This window comes from Fringilla coelebs (assembly GCF_963513975.1).
Source record: "Fringilla coelebs genome assembly, chromosome: 2".
NCBI classification, from domain to species: Eukaryota; Metazoa; Chordata; class Aves; order Passeriformes; family Fringillidae; genus Fringilla; species Fringilla coelebs.
The window spans coordinates 41,330,074-41,347,226 of NC_140029.1; the positions used below are offsets into that span (position 1 = coordinate 41,330,074).

Genomic DNA, 17,153 nt, shown 5'->3' on the forward strand with positions numbered 1-17,153 from the left:
GGGTAGGAATACAGTGTAGGAAAAGGACTTCTGGCAGCAATCATGGTATTTTTCACTAAGAACAGTAAGCCTGATAAATAATTAACTTCTGTCTATATAGCCAGGCTCCATTTTCTTCAAAGAACCTCACATCCTCCTTTCTTTTGGTGGCCTTTCAAGCCTGTCTTCACCACATCATATAAGCAGAAACTATAGGGGAACTGTGGAGAAAACTAATACAAGACTGTATGGAGAAAACTGATACTGTTTCATGATAGGAAAAGCAGTGTCAACCCTACTGCAAATGTAAATCCCTTTAGTGTTATTTATTCAGACTATTTTCTTTCTGTCAAAGTGAAGCATAAAGGCTCAGTGTTCCTCACTGATCCCTTACTTGGGTCTCAGGGAAATGTACACCCAATGTTTGGCATATTCTGGAATCACTGCCAAGAAAACTTTAAAATCCTTGCCTTTAAAAAAGAGTTTGCATCATGTATGAAGGCAAAACAGGAAAGTCTCTGATGCTATAATTTACAGCCAGCATTTTCAGACTTGGTAGTTAAGAATGTCAATCCAAAATCCAAGCGCTGGTTTGGGGATTGCTGCTTTTGCAGGTCCTGAGAATTTGCCCAGCTTTAAAGGAAGTCTTCAGGGATGCCCATTATCTCTGATGTGGATCCCAAAATTCTATAAATACTCACTCTCTTAAATTTAATTACAGGTATAGGCAAAGTATTTATGTTAGTGCTTAAAAGATCGTGGGTTTTGATAAGGTTTATGATCCAAATTTCAGTCACCTGGATTTGAAAATCTGCAAGCAAAATTCCACCAAGCCTGCAGAAACCTCAAGAGAAATCAAGATTGTATGGTGCCCGACACCTTTATCACGGCCACCTTCTATCAAAGCCTCAAGGAAATACTTTTCTCCCTTCCCTACCGAATGATGCACCTAATGAGCCCCTGTGTCTTGTGCAATCCTTCTGCTGCACCTCTGGCATCCAGGCAGGCTCCATTCCCAATTAACCCCAGCTGCCCTGCCAGCCTGTGGCAGAGCTGGGCACGTGGATTGCAGAGCCATCACTGTGCAGCAAAGTGTTTGTTCATTGAATTTCAGCACCTGGTTGCTCCAGTTTGAAATTGTGGTTAAATAACTGCAGCCCACTCTCCTCCTCTGCCCAAGGGGAGAAGCAGCTGCTTCCTGTCTAAACAGGCTCTGGTGTGCAGTAGGAAACCTAAGGTCTACTTGTTTGAAAGATTTATGGGTATAGGAAAGTACTTACTTTTGTGCAACAAAAGAAGGGTCAAAGAACTCAGACGTAATCCTGTTTGCATACAGGGAACAACTAGTCATAGAGCACAACCCTGAAAAGCATAAGACAAACCATTCAGTGGAGCTGGCAGCAGAGCTTTGGGCCTTGCCCTGAAGTCAACGAAGTCATGGAGGACTGTGCACGGCTTTCTGCGGAAAAGAAGCGGCTCCGGTATGACTTCAAATATGCAAACTGATAAAAATAAAGTATATTTACCAGAGAGTATGAAAATCAGTCCAGCTAAACAAGCTATTTTTGCTTTAGTCTGATCAGAGCCTCCGACTTTTGTACATTTCATTCCAACCAGTCCAAAAACGGCACCGAAGAAGCCCAGGCAGACAGCGGAGATCATCAATCCTCTGCAGGCTTGGATGTAACCTGTGAGAGAGAGAGCAAGGCTAATATGAGAACTGGGACCATGACAAGTTTTGCTGTAATTTCCCTCCCTCTGTGCAGCATCAAGCACTCACTATTGCAAATGGAATCAGAATTTGGCTGGAAGAAATCACTTTACCACTGAGTGTGTTCCTCCAGGTGATGTGTGCCCTTCACAGGGCATCATCACCCATGCCCAGCTCATAAGAATCATACTGTGGCACTCAGGGCTCCAAAACATTATCCCATGGCACTGGGTATAAGATCTGCAAGAGGTTGTACCCATGAGGTTTAGAGGAGCAACTCCACATGGTCTGATCAGGTCACAAGTTGCAGAGCCTCCCTGTGCACTCAAAGCAAGTCTCACATCAGTCCAGTGTGTCGCAGGTGCAATATGCTGGCAGTGAGGCTAGCAGCTGTGACCCCGGCTGGGGTCCTGGACCTTCCTGAGCCTGCCTGGATGTGCCACTGATTTTGATTTGGATCTGCCCAGAAGGCCCTCATTCTGCAAGGAAATCAGCCACACACTCAGCTCCGTGGACAGCAGTAGTCCCTTGGGATGAAGCAAATCACTGCCATATTTAAACCTGGACAAACAGCTTGCACCTGGCTTCAGCCACAAACAATTTGGCTGTGCTGCCTGAGACTGCTCCCAGAGGGACCTCCCAGGGCAGGACCCTTCAAGGGGACAATGGGCTGCTTGGCCTCTTCTCCCTTCCGAGAATATCTTGTAATTGAAGGACTGTGATAATCTCATATCGCTGCTTACGGGGTGGAACGCTGCAATCTTACACAGCTGAATAACCATCACAAGATGTTTTTCTTCATAACCTGTTGTTACATCTCATTTAAAATGAAAATGAACTCCCACTATTAGGGCATTCATTCTTTTTGCTTTGATCTCCAGTGGGTGGAAATGCTGAGAGCTAAACCACATTGTCATTGCCTATTACACCAAATTTTATGTAATAATAAATAAACAAAAAACCCCACCAAACCCTGCATAAAAGTTTTAATATGTAAGAAAACAATATACTAAAGCAGGAACTAGAGGACATCTGATGAAAACAGAAGGCAGCAGATTCAAAACAAAAGGTATGCTTGTTTGCAAAATGAAGCTGTGGAATTCCTTTCTACAGGATGTGTGGATGTTAAGGGTTTACTGAGACTCAGAGACCGAATACATTCCTGATGGAGAAGTCTGTGTCTGGCTGCCAGGCCTTTGAGATGCTCATGGCTACCACAGACCCCTGGCCACCTCCTGCCACCTCCTTTAGCCACTGCCGAAGGTTTATCAGCTCTAGGATGACCACCCTGTGCTTGAACAACGTTTTAAATCCCTCACTGATTCACAGCTTTGAGCAACAAAGCAATTTGTAGCACATAACACCCCATTTTAGCAGGCCTGCTGAATCTGGGAGCTGTGCTGCCCAGCTGTGAACACAACCTACAAGCATTTATCTACATCTGCTGGCACACAGATAGACTCTGTGGCTCTTTCATTTGCAACAAGCTTCTGCAGCCCACCTGCTCAAGAGAGATACAGTCAGTGACATAAGTGTGACTGTCATCTGGCTCACATGTTGGAAGGTGAGAGAGAGAGTGATTTGTGCAAGGCTTAGGTTTGAAGACAGCAGCCTTGCTTTGTTAATTTTTGCTATAGGCATGGAAAACTTGGCTTATGCTGCTTTGGGTGGTGTGTAATGCATTTCTTGTAGCAGACAGGTAAAGCACGAGATGAAGACTGGAAAGGAAGCTATTATTTCTGACAGGTCCAATTTATTGACAGTGTTAGTTAGCTAATTGACACATTAAAGTGCTGAACCATGAACATGTTTACCCGGAGGTCTTCTAAACTTTTATTTATGTCTGAACCTCCCAGGAAAACCAGTAAATATTCACCCCAACTAAAATATCCAACATTTGCTAGTAACCACAGGGCTGAAATTCAGTTTTTCCTGAAGGTCAATACACAGTTTTAAAATAGGTAGAGGGTAGTGAGACAGCAAGAAATAATTAACTCACTCACTCAGAAATCATTTTCAATTATAAACAGCATGAGCTGGAGGACTGCTCAGTTCTGCTGAATGAATAACCTTTCTCACTAAATAATTCACCGAATTGGGCAGGCCAGCTATAGTAGGGCTTGTTTCAGTTCACCAGAGCAATCAGCCAACTGGCACACATTTTTAAACCAAAATACAGGAGAAAAAAAAATCCAATTTACACCACCAGTACTGCGGAAAAGCAGAAGGCTCTAGTAGTCCCACAAAGTGGACTGGAGCATTAGGAAGCGTGAAAGGTTGAAATCAACCTTTTCACCAAATCAAACCTCCTGTTGCTTAGATCCTAAATTCAAACTCTGTAAAACATTTGGCTGTAAGAGGAACTAAATATCTTTTTTTGCTTTCAAGAAAGCAAGATTATATTGGGCACCAAGACTTATAGGGCTTGTTCAGATTGAAGAAGAAAAGGATCTGGGGAGACCTTACAGCAGCTTTCCAGAACCTAAGGACTTTTTACAAGAGTGTATAGTGACAGGACAAGGGAAAATGCCTTTGAAGTGAAAAAGGGTAGATTTAGGTTAGATATTGGGAAGATGTTAGATATTAGGAAGAATTTCTTTACTGTGGGGTGGTGAGACACTGGAACAGGTTATCCAGAGAAGCTGTGGATGCCCCCTCCCTGGAAGTGTTGAAGTTTGGCTGCAGTTTTGAGCAACCTTTAATAGTAGGAGGTGTCCCTACCCGTGGTAGGCGTGTTGGAACTAGATGGTCTTTAATGTCCCTTCTAACCCAAAACATTCTGTGATTCCATGATCATGAAGAGGAGTGTAAAAGGGAGCTGTCTATTCTTTCACAGTCCTCCACTCAAGACTAAAACCTGTCCTTTTCCAAACGTTTATTGTCTGTATTTGCAGCAGCTCCTGCAGGAAACTTGTCATGTACATACCAACCACCCAAATGAATCTCCCAAGCAGCAAAAAGCCATGTGTTTTAAACAGACAAGCAGACAAACATGCATTGCTCATAAAGTCATGTTTAGCAGCATTCCAAGAGAAACGTATTTCAAGGTGGGTTTTTTTTGTTGTTTGGGGTTTTTTTTGTTGGTTTCTTATTGTTTCAAACAAATGTGTTTTGTCTTGCATTGAAATTAATCTTGTTAGAGCTTCATCTTTCTTGCCTCACTGCTCTCACACTTGCCTCATGCTCTTAGCAGGCATTCACATACTCATATCATATGACAATATGGAAAAAAATATATACGCAAAGTTCTGGGGATTGCCACTTTCACAATAAATGCCTCTGGTGGCATTTTGCAGTCTACATCACGTGAGGTGTAAGAGGTTGCCTTACAGATACAGCACAGATTCCTTCCAAAAGCACACACCCACTGCTTTTGTATGGCTTTCTAAGCTCTAATACCCTCTTTTAGCTCATAATTGAATTTTTGTTCAGCTCTGTTCTTGCAAAAGGTCATCAGATCCATTGTAGGAAACATGGAAACTGATACGTCCTCTTATGGGGAGGTGGTTTCATCAGTAAATTTCCACCTATGACCAGTGGCACAAAAAGTAAACCCAAAATTACTTTAAGCCCCACAGACAGGAAGAGCATTTTTGCTTGCATAAAGAATGTAGGGCTCAGCACTTAATGAGGGCTGGCCAAATTGGTTTCTTCTATAGGAATGCATAAAGGTGGAAGGGGACCACAAGCAATTTTCTCTGGAAGCCACTTGTGTGGAGTGATGGCCAGAAAGCCATGATGGGCAGTTGTGCCATCCCACAGCAAGCTGGGCAGGACAGTCGAAGCCCACTCCCTGACAGAAACCAAAACAGGGGTGAAGAGGAACCATATCCTGAGCACCCCTGACCTGAACTATGACACTGCTCCTGAAGAAGGGAGGACTTCCCTGCACTCCACAGGAGAACTCCAGCAACTGGCATAGAATCACAGAGTCACAGAGGTTTGGGTAGGGAGGGACCTCAGAGGTCATCTGGTTCCTCCCCCCTGCCAAGGGCAGGGACACCTCACATAGACCAGGTTCCTCAAAGCATGGTCACACCGATTTCTTTCCCCCTCATTTTGCCTCTGATCCCCTGGAAGACCTGAGCAGTCTCTCAAGATAAGAAGTCCAGCTTACTTAGAGGTTTCCAATTTGACCAAAAAAATATTTCTATAGAAGAGGAACTGCTCTGAGAGGCAGATCTTCTCCATCTGTGTGACAAAGGAGTGGAGCCAAGCCACATTTCCCTAGGACAGCAGAAATATTTTTAGGAATTTTCCAGTCATGCTCTACCATTTTGAGGAGAGCAACATATTGTCACTACACATATCTTTACAGGGTTATTGTTTCTGCTCACAAACACTTCCCTGAGAACAGAAACCAGATCTGCCCTGTTTGTGTATTCTGAGTCCCCCACCTGAGGACAGAGTCAGGAAGTTCCCACATTCCCAGTCACAGGGATGGGATCCACCTTGGACAGGTAAGTCTGGGCAAAGGGGAAGAGGAGGGAAGGAAGAGGCTAGACAAGGGGTGAGGCAGACTTGTCTACTTGTTGAGACACAAATTCTTTAAGCCACGAGTGACACACTGCAGCCCTGAAGTGCACTCCCCCACGGGGGAAGGGTTGGGGTGAAGAGGGGACATACACACCCACAGTCAGCTGCTGGCAGGTTCCCTGCAGAGCCTGAAACCTCAAGGAAGGGAGTCTGGGCTAGGCTACCTACTGAAAGCACCCCTGACTGCAGTGGCTGCCCCTCTGACCCCACCCAGCTTGCCTGGTCTGTGCTGGGGGGGTACATCACTCTCCCTCCAGCCTGCCTTTCATTCACATTGTGCCTGGGTACCAGAATCTGCCCCCACAGCATTTAAAGATGCTGTTGAGAAACACTGAAGCCAAGAACTTTCTACTACTGAAAAATAACCAGGGCCCCTCCAGAGGTGCATTTCAGATTCACTTCTGTCTGAAATGAGCAGATGGCTCCTTTACTGTGCACAAGGCACCTCAGAAACTCATTCTGTGGCCAAGTGGAACGTGCTACCCAGCACTCAAGGTTTCAATGCACAACCATTTGGGGGAAAGGAGGGAAAGGATCTTGCTGTCAATGTTGTATTCTTTTTGAAAATTTAAATGTTCCAAATTCTTCATACTTTGTAACTATGCTTTCCTTACTTTAAAATCAGATTCACTCAGACCTAAAAGAATGGCTAAACAATAGGTTCAAGGGATCCAAAAGGTTTCGCACCAACGATCACTCCATGCCTGCCTGCACAGAGACCCCTGCTCCTTGCCCAGTTCTGGAAATTACACTCTCAGCTGCTACACTTGGCCACAGGGTGACTGATGTCAATGGAGGCCAGCCAGCTCTCCAATCCCTTCGGAGGACCTGGCAAATTCCTCTGCTGCCACAGGGCTGAGTAAAATAAAGTCTGGGAACAGCACTTCTGCCCCCGAGGGAAGCATCCTGCAGTAGTGGCGCTTAAGGGCTGCCTGTGTTACCTCCTTTTGGTACCTTGGCCTCTTTCAGCCTTTTCTACATACAGAGGTTAAAGGTTTTCTGATATTGGTATTAACGTCATGTTCATATTAATCCCTGTTACAATTAGTATTAATCTCTGTTAGTGATTAGATAAACAGACCTTCCTTTCCTCTTAAACAGAGCTTTTACACCAAAATACCTTCTCAGACTCCAGTGCAAAAGGGAATGCCTTGCCAAACTGTGAACAGTAGGCATGATCTTTTGTGAGCATCAAAGGCACTGGCACACTGCATATTGTATTCATTTATAACTATAAAAACTTAGAAAAGGTGCCATAATCTTAGAAGCCTTTCCTCCCTTTCTTTACAGCCACTTCTGAAGCTATAAACCAATCTCATGCACACTTATTCTGTTTCTACCAGTCACAATCGGTGTGGATTTATCAACTAAAAGTTTAGTTGTAAAGATTTCCTGCAGTGAACCAGTTTCCCAGTAGAGCTTCCCTAAAGGGCAAAAATGCTTCCCCTTAACGAGGGAAGAAACACAGCACCAACTCAATCTTTGGTTTCAAGCCCTATAGCAAAACTCTTAGCTTTGCTTCAAAATAACACTGCCCCTAAAGCTGAGCAAAGCTATGCATCCCTTCTGCATACCTTTGCATCCCTGACTGCCCCGAGCTTTCACACTGTCATTTATCAATGAAGTAATTACATCTGAGTTAATAACCACTTAGCAAAACCAGCAAAGGAACATTAATTAAAACAAAACGACGCCAAGGCTTGTTCTTCTCCACCGACCGTTGCATGGCTGGCAAAACCATAAAAAAGGAGGAATGTCACGACAGTCGGAAAACAAATCGGCAAGAAAAATCTGCCTGCATTCTTCTTGTGTCAAATCCACACACACACTCTTCTGATGGGGAAAAAATGGCAGGTAGTGACAGTACGAGAGGCCAAACCGGACACTTGGGCACCAAATATAATCTCAACTAATGGGTTTTTGGGAGGGAAAAAAACCACTTCCACAGGTGCGCACAAGCAGCCACCTGCCTGGGGACACGGGGGCACCTGCCCATGGACCCGCGGGGGAGCCGCCTTCGTCCGGGTCCCCGCCGCCCCCGGCCGCGCTCGGCGCGCCCCGACCCCCCCTGCCCGCCCGCCCCGCCGAGCCCGGCCCGGGAGCGGCCCCGGGAGCGCCCGCCGAGCGGCACAGGGGACACCGGGGAGGTGTCATCGGGGTGGGGGTCAGCGGGAGCCTGACCGTCCAGCGCCAGCATGGATGGGAAGTCCTTGCAGTTGGAGACGCCGGTGGAGTCGGTCACGCAGGTCTTCCAGAGGTTGGCCCAAAAGGTGGCGGTGGTGATGACCGTGCCATCGATGGTGGACACCTTCCAGTAGTCGGTGGGCAGCGTGGAGGACACCAGCACCCATCCCGAGATGGTCAGCAGGAACGCGATGATCTCCGCCGACGTGCTCGCCATGGGCCCGACAGCAGGCGGCGGGCGGCGCGGAGCCGCGGCGGATCCCGGCGGAGCCCGGGGCGTCGGATCCCGGCGGCAGCGGGCGGAGCGGAGCGGAGCCGAGCCGAGCGGAGCGGAGCCGAGCCGAGCGGAGCGCGGCGGGGCGGGGGCGGCGGCCGCGGCCGCGCAGCCCAATCAGCACCGGCAGCTCCCGGCATCGCCCCGGGCCGGCCCCGCCCCGCCCCGCCCGGCATCGCCCCGGGGGCCGCAGAACGGAGCCCGGCACGGCCCGGCGGGGTGCTTCCCGGGCTGGCAGAATGAACCGGACCCGAAAGCAAACAGCGGCGCGACCTGTAATTTGGGGTTAGATTCCCCTTCTTCCGCAGGTGCTCCTGCGGGGCTCGGGAGGGGATGGCAGCAGCGGGACAGGCGCGTCCTTAGCATCTCCTTCCCAGCTGCAGGTTTGCGTCTCTTTCCCTGTGACCCCGCGCCCATCCTCCCCACAAATAGCCTCGCCAGGAGGATGGCTTCGAAGAATACTTGTAGAATACAGGTGTGCCGACTGTGAGCGCTCCATGTTCCTACTGGGGCATAAGTTTTGAAACGCAAATAGGGTTTTTTTAATCCTCTGAATTTCAGCTGGCCCCTGATATTATCCAGCCACAGGTGATACAGCATTTGATACCTGTTTTTGGAATGTGAGGTGATGAACTTGGGATTTTCTACATCCGTTTTCATGCAGTGGCATTCGAGCCTACAGCTCACAGGTGGAGCATTATCCACAGTGGTTTCTCCTCGTTTGAAGCTGTTTACTTTCCACATCAGTAGTATATTTGCCATTGATGTGGAAAGTACACTGCCGGTCTTTACTTTCCTCCTATTTATGTCAAAACTATTGTTAACATTTTCTAAACCTTTTTGCCAGATGGGCAATCACTGGAGGATAAGAAGCCATATTTGCATCATTATTCTTCTGATGAATGCTCTTTGGTTTTGCCTTGTGGACACAAACCCGGATGTAATCACCTTACAGACATATATTAAAAAAAAAAAAAAAAAAAAGAAAAAAGAAAAAGAAAAAGGAGAAAACCCTCAGAGTTGGGTGTACCTTTGGATGTGTATCAGAGCTCAGTGGGAACAGGGTGTTTGTTGATCTGTTAATGCTCCAGCAGGATAAAAGGGGGTCCACAGACGCATTTACTGACGCAGTGGCTCTCTGCCTGATCTCTGCCTCCTTGGTACCCTCTGACTTTCAGGTGACGCACTTCCCTGCATTGGCAGGGAAGAGGGAGTGGGAAAAGCAGGCAGGAGGCTTGGAGGCTTGTTTGCACAGCAGCACTGGGCATGGGGCATGCTACAGCTCCATTCAACTTCTGTGCCAAGACGCCTTCCTCTCTCCCCAGGAGGGAAAAGAAACAGGGTCCTGAAGAAGGTGAGCCAGCCTCCTGTGTGGTGTCAGGCTGTAGCCAGAGCTCACTTTGGAACACTGGGATGACTACACATCCAAGTCCCATCTCCATGGTATTGTGATCTAGTTATTATTATAGGGCATGGCAGCAGAAGGGAAAAAGGAAAGAAAGATTTTTTCAATATTTCCCCCCATCATAGCTCTTTGAGATCTTGCAGACTCGAATTATGTTGGAAGTGGAAGTAGATCAATCCAAGCTATCAACTAGGATCTAATCAAGTCTGAGGTAGGAGACTCGAGTCCAAACTTGGGTCATCCTGTTTCTTGACATGGGAAGCTCACCTATTGTTTTGTTGATATCACTGCTTTGCTTGCTGAATCGAGGGAGTAGCATTCGGGCAAATTTTGGCCAGGGCCCATCAGAACTTTTGGGTGTGCTGTCATGCAATAACCAGAAGGCTGGAGTGAGTGTTGAAGGGCAGGACAGGAACACAGCCAGGTCATCTCTGGGCCTGAGTCTGAGCTCCTGAGTCTGGGAAGGAGAAGAAGAGGCTCTTCCTGAAGAGCATAGGCACCGCTCCCCAGAGGGCCAGCAGAAGTGGCAGGCTGGTGAGTGACCCTGCTGAGGATGGGCAGTCCTGCTGAAGCTGCTGTGGCCTCTGGCTGTGATGTCCAACAACCATCTGTGATGTCCAACAACCATCTGTGCTGTCCTAGACTGTGCTGCTTTCAACAGAGCCAGACTTGGCTGCCATGTGCAGTGTGGATCCACGTCTCTCTGAAGGGCACTTGTCTGCTGCCAGGCACTTCAGGTGAGTCCATGCAGGTGGCTTAGGACAAATGAAATTATTTCAACCTCAAACCCACTCTCTGCCTGCCCATAAGGACCCTTTGAGCAGGGCTAATTTATACGTTCATTCCCTTGTAAGCCCTGTTTTATCCAGACTGTTGTAAAGTGGCCTGAGTGTACATGAGAACCAGACTTGCTTTGGCTTCAGGGAAAGGCTCCTCCTTTCATCTCCTGACACTGCTGCTTCTGAGGATGTTTTATGTTACTAGTCCAGTTGTTCCCATCTTTCTCATCTAAATTCAGAGCAAGATGGTACACTTCTGATCTCAACTTTGGTGATGTAAACCCAAAATGACATAGTGCACAGCTGAGCACTCCCTCCAGGCTGAAGAGTAAGGGAAGTTGCAAGAAGATACTCTTCCATGGTGACATTTTCTCCATGCTGGCTGGAATCTCTAAGGATAAGACATTGGAAAACATTCATCTGGGAGGCTGTGTTTCTGTCGTATATTTTTTTCAGCTTCTTTCTCTTGTGCAACTGCAAGTCTCTTTTTTGTCAGCTTAACTCATGCATCTTCCAGTTTTCCAGGATACTGTGGCCTGTTGATGTGGTAGGAGCTTTAACATCCATAGGAAGACATTGCTATATCTCTCTTCAACCTCTGTCTTCCTGCCACCATAGCTCTGGCACTGGATTTGCTTACTTGGCTTTCTTAGTTATTTATACTTTATGTAGTAGAGCAAAAGACTCGGCCTTTGTTTTGTCTTTTTGTTGGATTGCTTTTTTGGTTTTTTTTTTTTTGGTGCCTGTGCTTTGGGACAAGTTATGACTTGAGAAGTTTTTGAAAGTTCGTCAGGCCGCTGTGGGACTGATTTCTGTTTTCTTCTGTTCATAAGTTGATCACGTCAATACAACAGCACAGTTTTGTGCTGGGTCATTTGGCTGAGTATGGGGTTTATTCCCTTGGACTGGGGACTGGGTTTATTCCCTTGCACTTAAGAAAGGTGCTCATGTCTTTTTTTAAGAAAAACAACCTTTGTGGTTCATTTTTTTGTGGCAAGTTTCATTGACACTTGGGCATAAAAGTGGCATTTAGGGGAAAAATATTAGGCTATTTCATTTGGAAGGGGCCTGTGTTGATCATCTAGTCCAGCAGCCTGACACTTCAGAACTGACCCAAAGTTAAAGTGTGTTACTAAAGGTATGTCCAAATACCTCTTAAACACTGACAGGTTTGGGGCATCAGCCACCTCTAGGAAGCCTCTTCCAGGGTTTGACCATGCTCTCAGTAAAGAAATGCTTTTCCTAAGGTCCAGTCTGAACCTTCCATGGCACAGCTTTGAACCATTCCCAAGCATCCTATTGCTGGATTCCAGAGAGAAGAGATCATCTTCAACTTCCCCTCCTCAGGAAGTGCAAAGAGCAATGAGATCACCCCTCAGCCTCCTTTTCTCCAAATAAGACAAGCCCAGAGCACTCAGCCACTCCTCACAGGACAAGATTTCCAGCCCTCTCACCAGCTGTTGTCCTCCTACTGACGCATTCAAAGACCTCAACATCCATCCTAAATTGTGGACCTAGCACTGCACACAGCACTCAGGGTGAGGCTGCACCAGTGTTAAAGAGAAAGGGGTGATCCCCTCTCTTGACAGGCTGGTGATGCTCTGTTTTATGCACCCCAGGAAGGGATTTGCCCTCCTGGCTGCCAGGACACTTGGCTGACTCACACTGATCCTGCTGCTGACCAGCCCCCCCAGATCCCTTTCTGCAGGGCTGCTCTCCAGCTGCTCCTCTCCCAGTTTATACCTATTCCCACTCTGTCCTAGCTACAGAAACCAGCATGTGGACTTGTTACATTTAACCCCATTAATCATTGCCCAATGGTCCAATGTATTAAGATCACTCTGCAAAACCTTTTGTCCCCCAAGAGTGTCAACAGCACCTCCTGGGCTGGTGTCATCAGCTAATGATGTGTTCAAGCCCTGCATCCAAATTGCTGCTATTGAACAGACCTGGCCCCCAGGAATGAGGTGTGAGGAACACCACTGGTGACCATTGACCATCCAGATGTAGCCCCACTGCAACCCTTTGGACTTAGTCCTTCAGCCAGCACACCACGAATCCCTTCATCCCACAGCTGGACAACTTGTGCGGAAGGATGCTGTAAGGGACAGTATGAAACCCCTGACTTAAATCCAGAAAAACTCCATCCCCCCCTTCCCTTCATCCACCAACTGGGTGACCTTATAACAGAAGGATATGAAATGAGTTAAACAGGATTTTCCCTTTGTGAGTCCGTGTTGACTGTGCCTGGGGATTGCATTGTTCTTTAAATGCCTTTTGACAGTACCCAGTGTGATCCTCTCTGCAACTTTTCAAGGAACTGAAGTTAGACTAACAGGTCTGTAGTTCCCTGGGCCTTCCCTCACATCCTTCTTGTAGATTGGAATAACATTGGCTAGCTTCCAGTCAGCAGAGACCAACCCCAGGCTACTGAGGTTTTTGAACTACATACATTTTACAAATCAGGCTGGAATATTAATAAATAGTGGAATTTTTATAACGTATAAACTTTTATTACATTACCATGTACAGAAGAACCCTTCAGAGACAATTTTGCTCTCAAGTCTGAAATACAGGATATTATTTTAGCTCTTGTAGGCTCAAAAATACAAGTAATCATTATTGCCTCATAAGTTAAACACTGGATGACAACAGCATTTGTTCTGCAGCCAGGATAAGCAGGCTAGGGTCGTCATGCCTTTGTCCCAGAGTAATTTTTCTTGTAATTTTACCATGCATAGGTTGGGCAACTTGAGACTCTTTCCCTCTTTCCTGGCTTTGCCATGTTATGATTTCCAGGATGCCTAGAGCACTTGTGCAAAAGGAAAAAGTCCCAACTTTATTCTTTTTCGGCTGAAGGACAGCTTCCTTGTCTGCTAGGGGTTTCCTGAGAGTCTAAATATTGAAAAAGTGAGGCAGCCATAGGGAACATAGACAGGCTTATAAGAGTGTCATCACCTGGGTCTGTTGGCAGTGCTAGATCTGGGGAGGGCACCCCAAACTGGCATGTACGTTAGAGGAGATTAGCACAATGGTAAGTGAGGAGCTTGCACGGTGCTCTGCATTGTGCAGAACAAAGTGCCGCCTAAAGAAATGAGCAACCAGATCCTCTTCCTCAAAAGAGAGCAAACAAAGGAATGTTTCTGTCTCACCTAAAAAAAAAAAAATCCATCAGATTGGGAACATCAGTTAATAATCACCAGTCCTCGCTGGGGGTGCTATCGTTGTTTTTCTCAAGTGGTGGAAAAAGGAATTAAATTAAATTACTGCATGTCTTTTGTAAACTGCCAGGACAAGAATGATTTTTAGCTATGCAGTTCATATATTACATAACAAAAAGTAAAAAATTAATAGGAACTGACAATCCAGAGCATTTTAAAGGAGTGAAAAATTGCATTCCGCAAGCCATAAACTTTCCCCTCTCCCTCTCTCTGTTCAGTGCATTCGGACATTACCGACTTTGTTTCTTGACACCGTGATTAATGCTTTGTTTCTTTCTTTCTTACTTTCTTTTTTTTTTCAGCTTGCCTTAATTTTGTTGAGAAAAGCCTGTGTTGTTCCCTGAAAGTTTGTAATACAATCTTTTAAAAATAGATATAACCTGTTTAACAAACTCAGCAGGAAATGTGAAGAAGTGCATCTCCTACTTTCCTGGAGGTGCATTCCTCCTGGCCAACAGCACAGGTGCAGCTCTTGTCTGTCAGAAGTGGCCGCCACATCAAATTAAGTTTTTCTAAGCACAGACAGGTTGCTGTGGAAAGGCAGGAAACCTCCAGATAGATTTTAAGAACATGCAGCCCTATGCAATGCAATTTAGAAAGTTTGCAAAATTTTAGAAAGTTTTTAAAATAAAAGAATACAGTATCTAATGGAATTTAAAAGGATTTAACTGAGGTGGCAGGCAGAGAGGCAAATGGTTTTCCAGAGCAGTCGGTGTTCAGAAGTGATCCTTGCCAGTGAGCCATAAAGACAAAGAAGTTGAGTCCTGACCAGTGTCTGAGCGGCAGGACAGTGTTTGGATATCGGTGTCCCTGCTGTGGGAAGGCTTTCCCACCAAGCACGTCCTCTGCCCTCGTGTGCCACAGCTGGTTTCTGCTGTTTCCTGAGCCCCTGGTAGATCTGGGCAGGAGCAGTCTGTCATTTTTCACAGGCACCAGGATAGCTCCCAGCCAGAGGACAAGCAGAAGCAGGAGCTGACCTTCCCTGGGGAGCACAGCCACAGGACAAGGGGCACGAGCTGGAAGGCGGGAAATACCCTTTAGGTACTAGGAATAAATTGGTTACCAGGAGGATGGTCAAGCACTGGGAGCAGGCTGCCCGGGGGGGCATCTCCCTCCTTGGAGTGCTCAAGGCTTGACAGGTCATGGCCCTGAACAGGCCCATCTGATGAGATGTGTTTTGGACCAGATGACCCCTGGAGCTCCCTCCTAACCTGACTTTATTACCCTGTGATTTTGTTACCTCGCTGGAGCAGCGGGAGGAGCGCTGGGCTGCATTTGACTTATTATCGCTCTAAGTGGCGCCCAGGTGCACTAATGATCACAGATTATATGTTATACCCAGAACATGATTCCATGTGGTTCCTGCTACCCTGTTATTTAGCACACATGCTAAATAGATAGGTGCATTTCAGTTCATAACAGCAGTGCATTTAACTACTTTTTCAGCTGTTTACACATAGGGAAATTTTCCATGGTCATCCTCTTTTTTTATTTATTTTTGTAGGATGCCTCTGGGCATGCTAGAGAAAACCCCAAGAAGGTTTAGCGTTAGCTCTGCCAGTGTAATGCCCTTCCTGAGACAGCAGAGCAGAGATGAAAAGAAGAGACGAGCTCATGGACAAGAGGGACTCATTTCCTGCATGGATGCAGGAGCAAAGATGTTGAGTGTGTGCTTCAGCTGACAGCAGCAACTGGAGAGAGTGGTTGAGGAGATGTAAGGTGACTGGGAAGGGCCCTGGAGGGGGCAGAAATAAGCTGGAGCAGAGCATGAGTGAGGTGATCATCTACACCGTGAATTTTACCTAGCCCTGCTTAGGTGTAGCCTGGCCCTCACCATGCATTTGTCCCAGTTTCCAATTTGAAGGAAGGGGAGGCAGGCAAAGGTGAGTTTCTGCCTTATACCTTCCCACCAACATCTCTCTCTGCAAGGAAGCTCTTCCACATCTGGTTCATCACCCCAGCTCCCACAGGGGGTCCATTTTTACTCAGGGAATGGCTGTGCCATGAAAGGGTGCTGTGGTTTGCTGTCCCTGGCCCCACTGTTTGTCAAGCACCAGTTGTCCCAGCTTGTGGTATAGAAAGATTTAATTTAACCGAGAAGCTGAAAACCACAACCTGGAGCAAAGCAGCTTCTGCAGTGTAATTAATTTTAGAGCAAACGGACTGGGATCAAAAAAGGTCACGGTGACAAAACAGAGTTAAAAGCTGTCTTAGATCAACATGCTCAAGCAATTCAGAAACAAAGGGAATAAGGAAATAATATGTGACAGATTCAAAAATCAATAAACCGGTTGTGGTTAGTGTGCATTTGATCCATCATCAATACTGCTCCCTTTGATCCTTCTGGATTGATTTGGTTTCTGACATGGTGTGTGTATTTGAAATTGGGTAAAACCCTCCAGTGAAAAGAGGGGGTGCCTCCAGGTGCAGAGGCTCTTGGATAAGTAGGACAGATTAAAAATCCAATTTAAATTTTCTGAGCTTAAGAAATCACAAATAAAATTGGCAGTAATCAGATATGAGAAGAAAAAAAATCTTAAAACATAGGTGTCAATGTCAGTGTGTTTGTTCTGGGGGACATGATCAAGTTCCCCTCATCTTCCCATCTACTGAGAGCACTGCCTACTCAAAAATTGTCTGGATCAAATGAACTTGGAAGTTTTTTAGTGTACCAAGCACCACTTCAGCTCATTTCTGTGTGCAGCACCATGTTTTTCCCATTTCTTCAGTGCAGTGTTTGGCCGGCCTCCATGCTGACTCTTGAGGAAACAGTCCACTACTGCGTGTAGTAAATGAAGCAGTATATTACCTAGGAGAAAATTCATTTGGACTGCTTATTTTTGCTGGGTCACAGTCCAGAGTAGCCAGCAAGACATTTGCCAAGGGCAGGACAAAATGTGCTTTGCCTGTTATGTTAATGCTTTCATGGTCCCATACGGAAAGTATTTTTCTTCCATTACATTGCAGTAGTTCTACCTTGCCATTGCCCTTGCAAAGAAATAAAGCCTTTTTCCACTGATAATAGAGATCCAGGTATGCACTGCGGGGTTTTCTTCTGTTTTCC

At 46.4% G+C, this 17,153-nt stretch overlaps 1 protein-coding gene across 3 annotated transcripts in view; it reads right to left on the reverse strand.

The window, feature by feature from the left end:
- CLDN10 (claudin 10) overlaps positions 1-17,153 on the reverse strand; it is a gene marked incomplete at both ends in the record, with an annotated part of 54,353 nt that overhangs the window by 4,189 nt on the left and 33,011 nt on the right. The window contains 3 exons of one of the 3 annotated variants that reach the window (XM_084226653.1): positions 1,260-1,341; positions 1,506-1,547; positions 8,408-8,627. In XM_084226653.1, the coding sequence (XP_084082779.1) occupies positions 1,260-1,341; positions 1,506-1,547; positions 8,408-8,627 (344 nt within the window). Of the gene's footprint in view, positions 1-1,259; positions 1,342-1,505; positions 1,668-8,407; positions 8,628-17,153 lie in introns of those variants that run through there. The other 2 variants (XM_084226652.1, XM_084226654.1) reach the window with 2 other exon arrangements.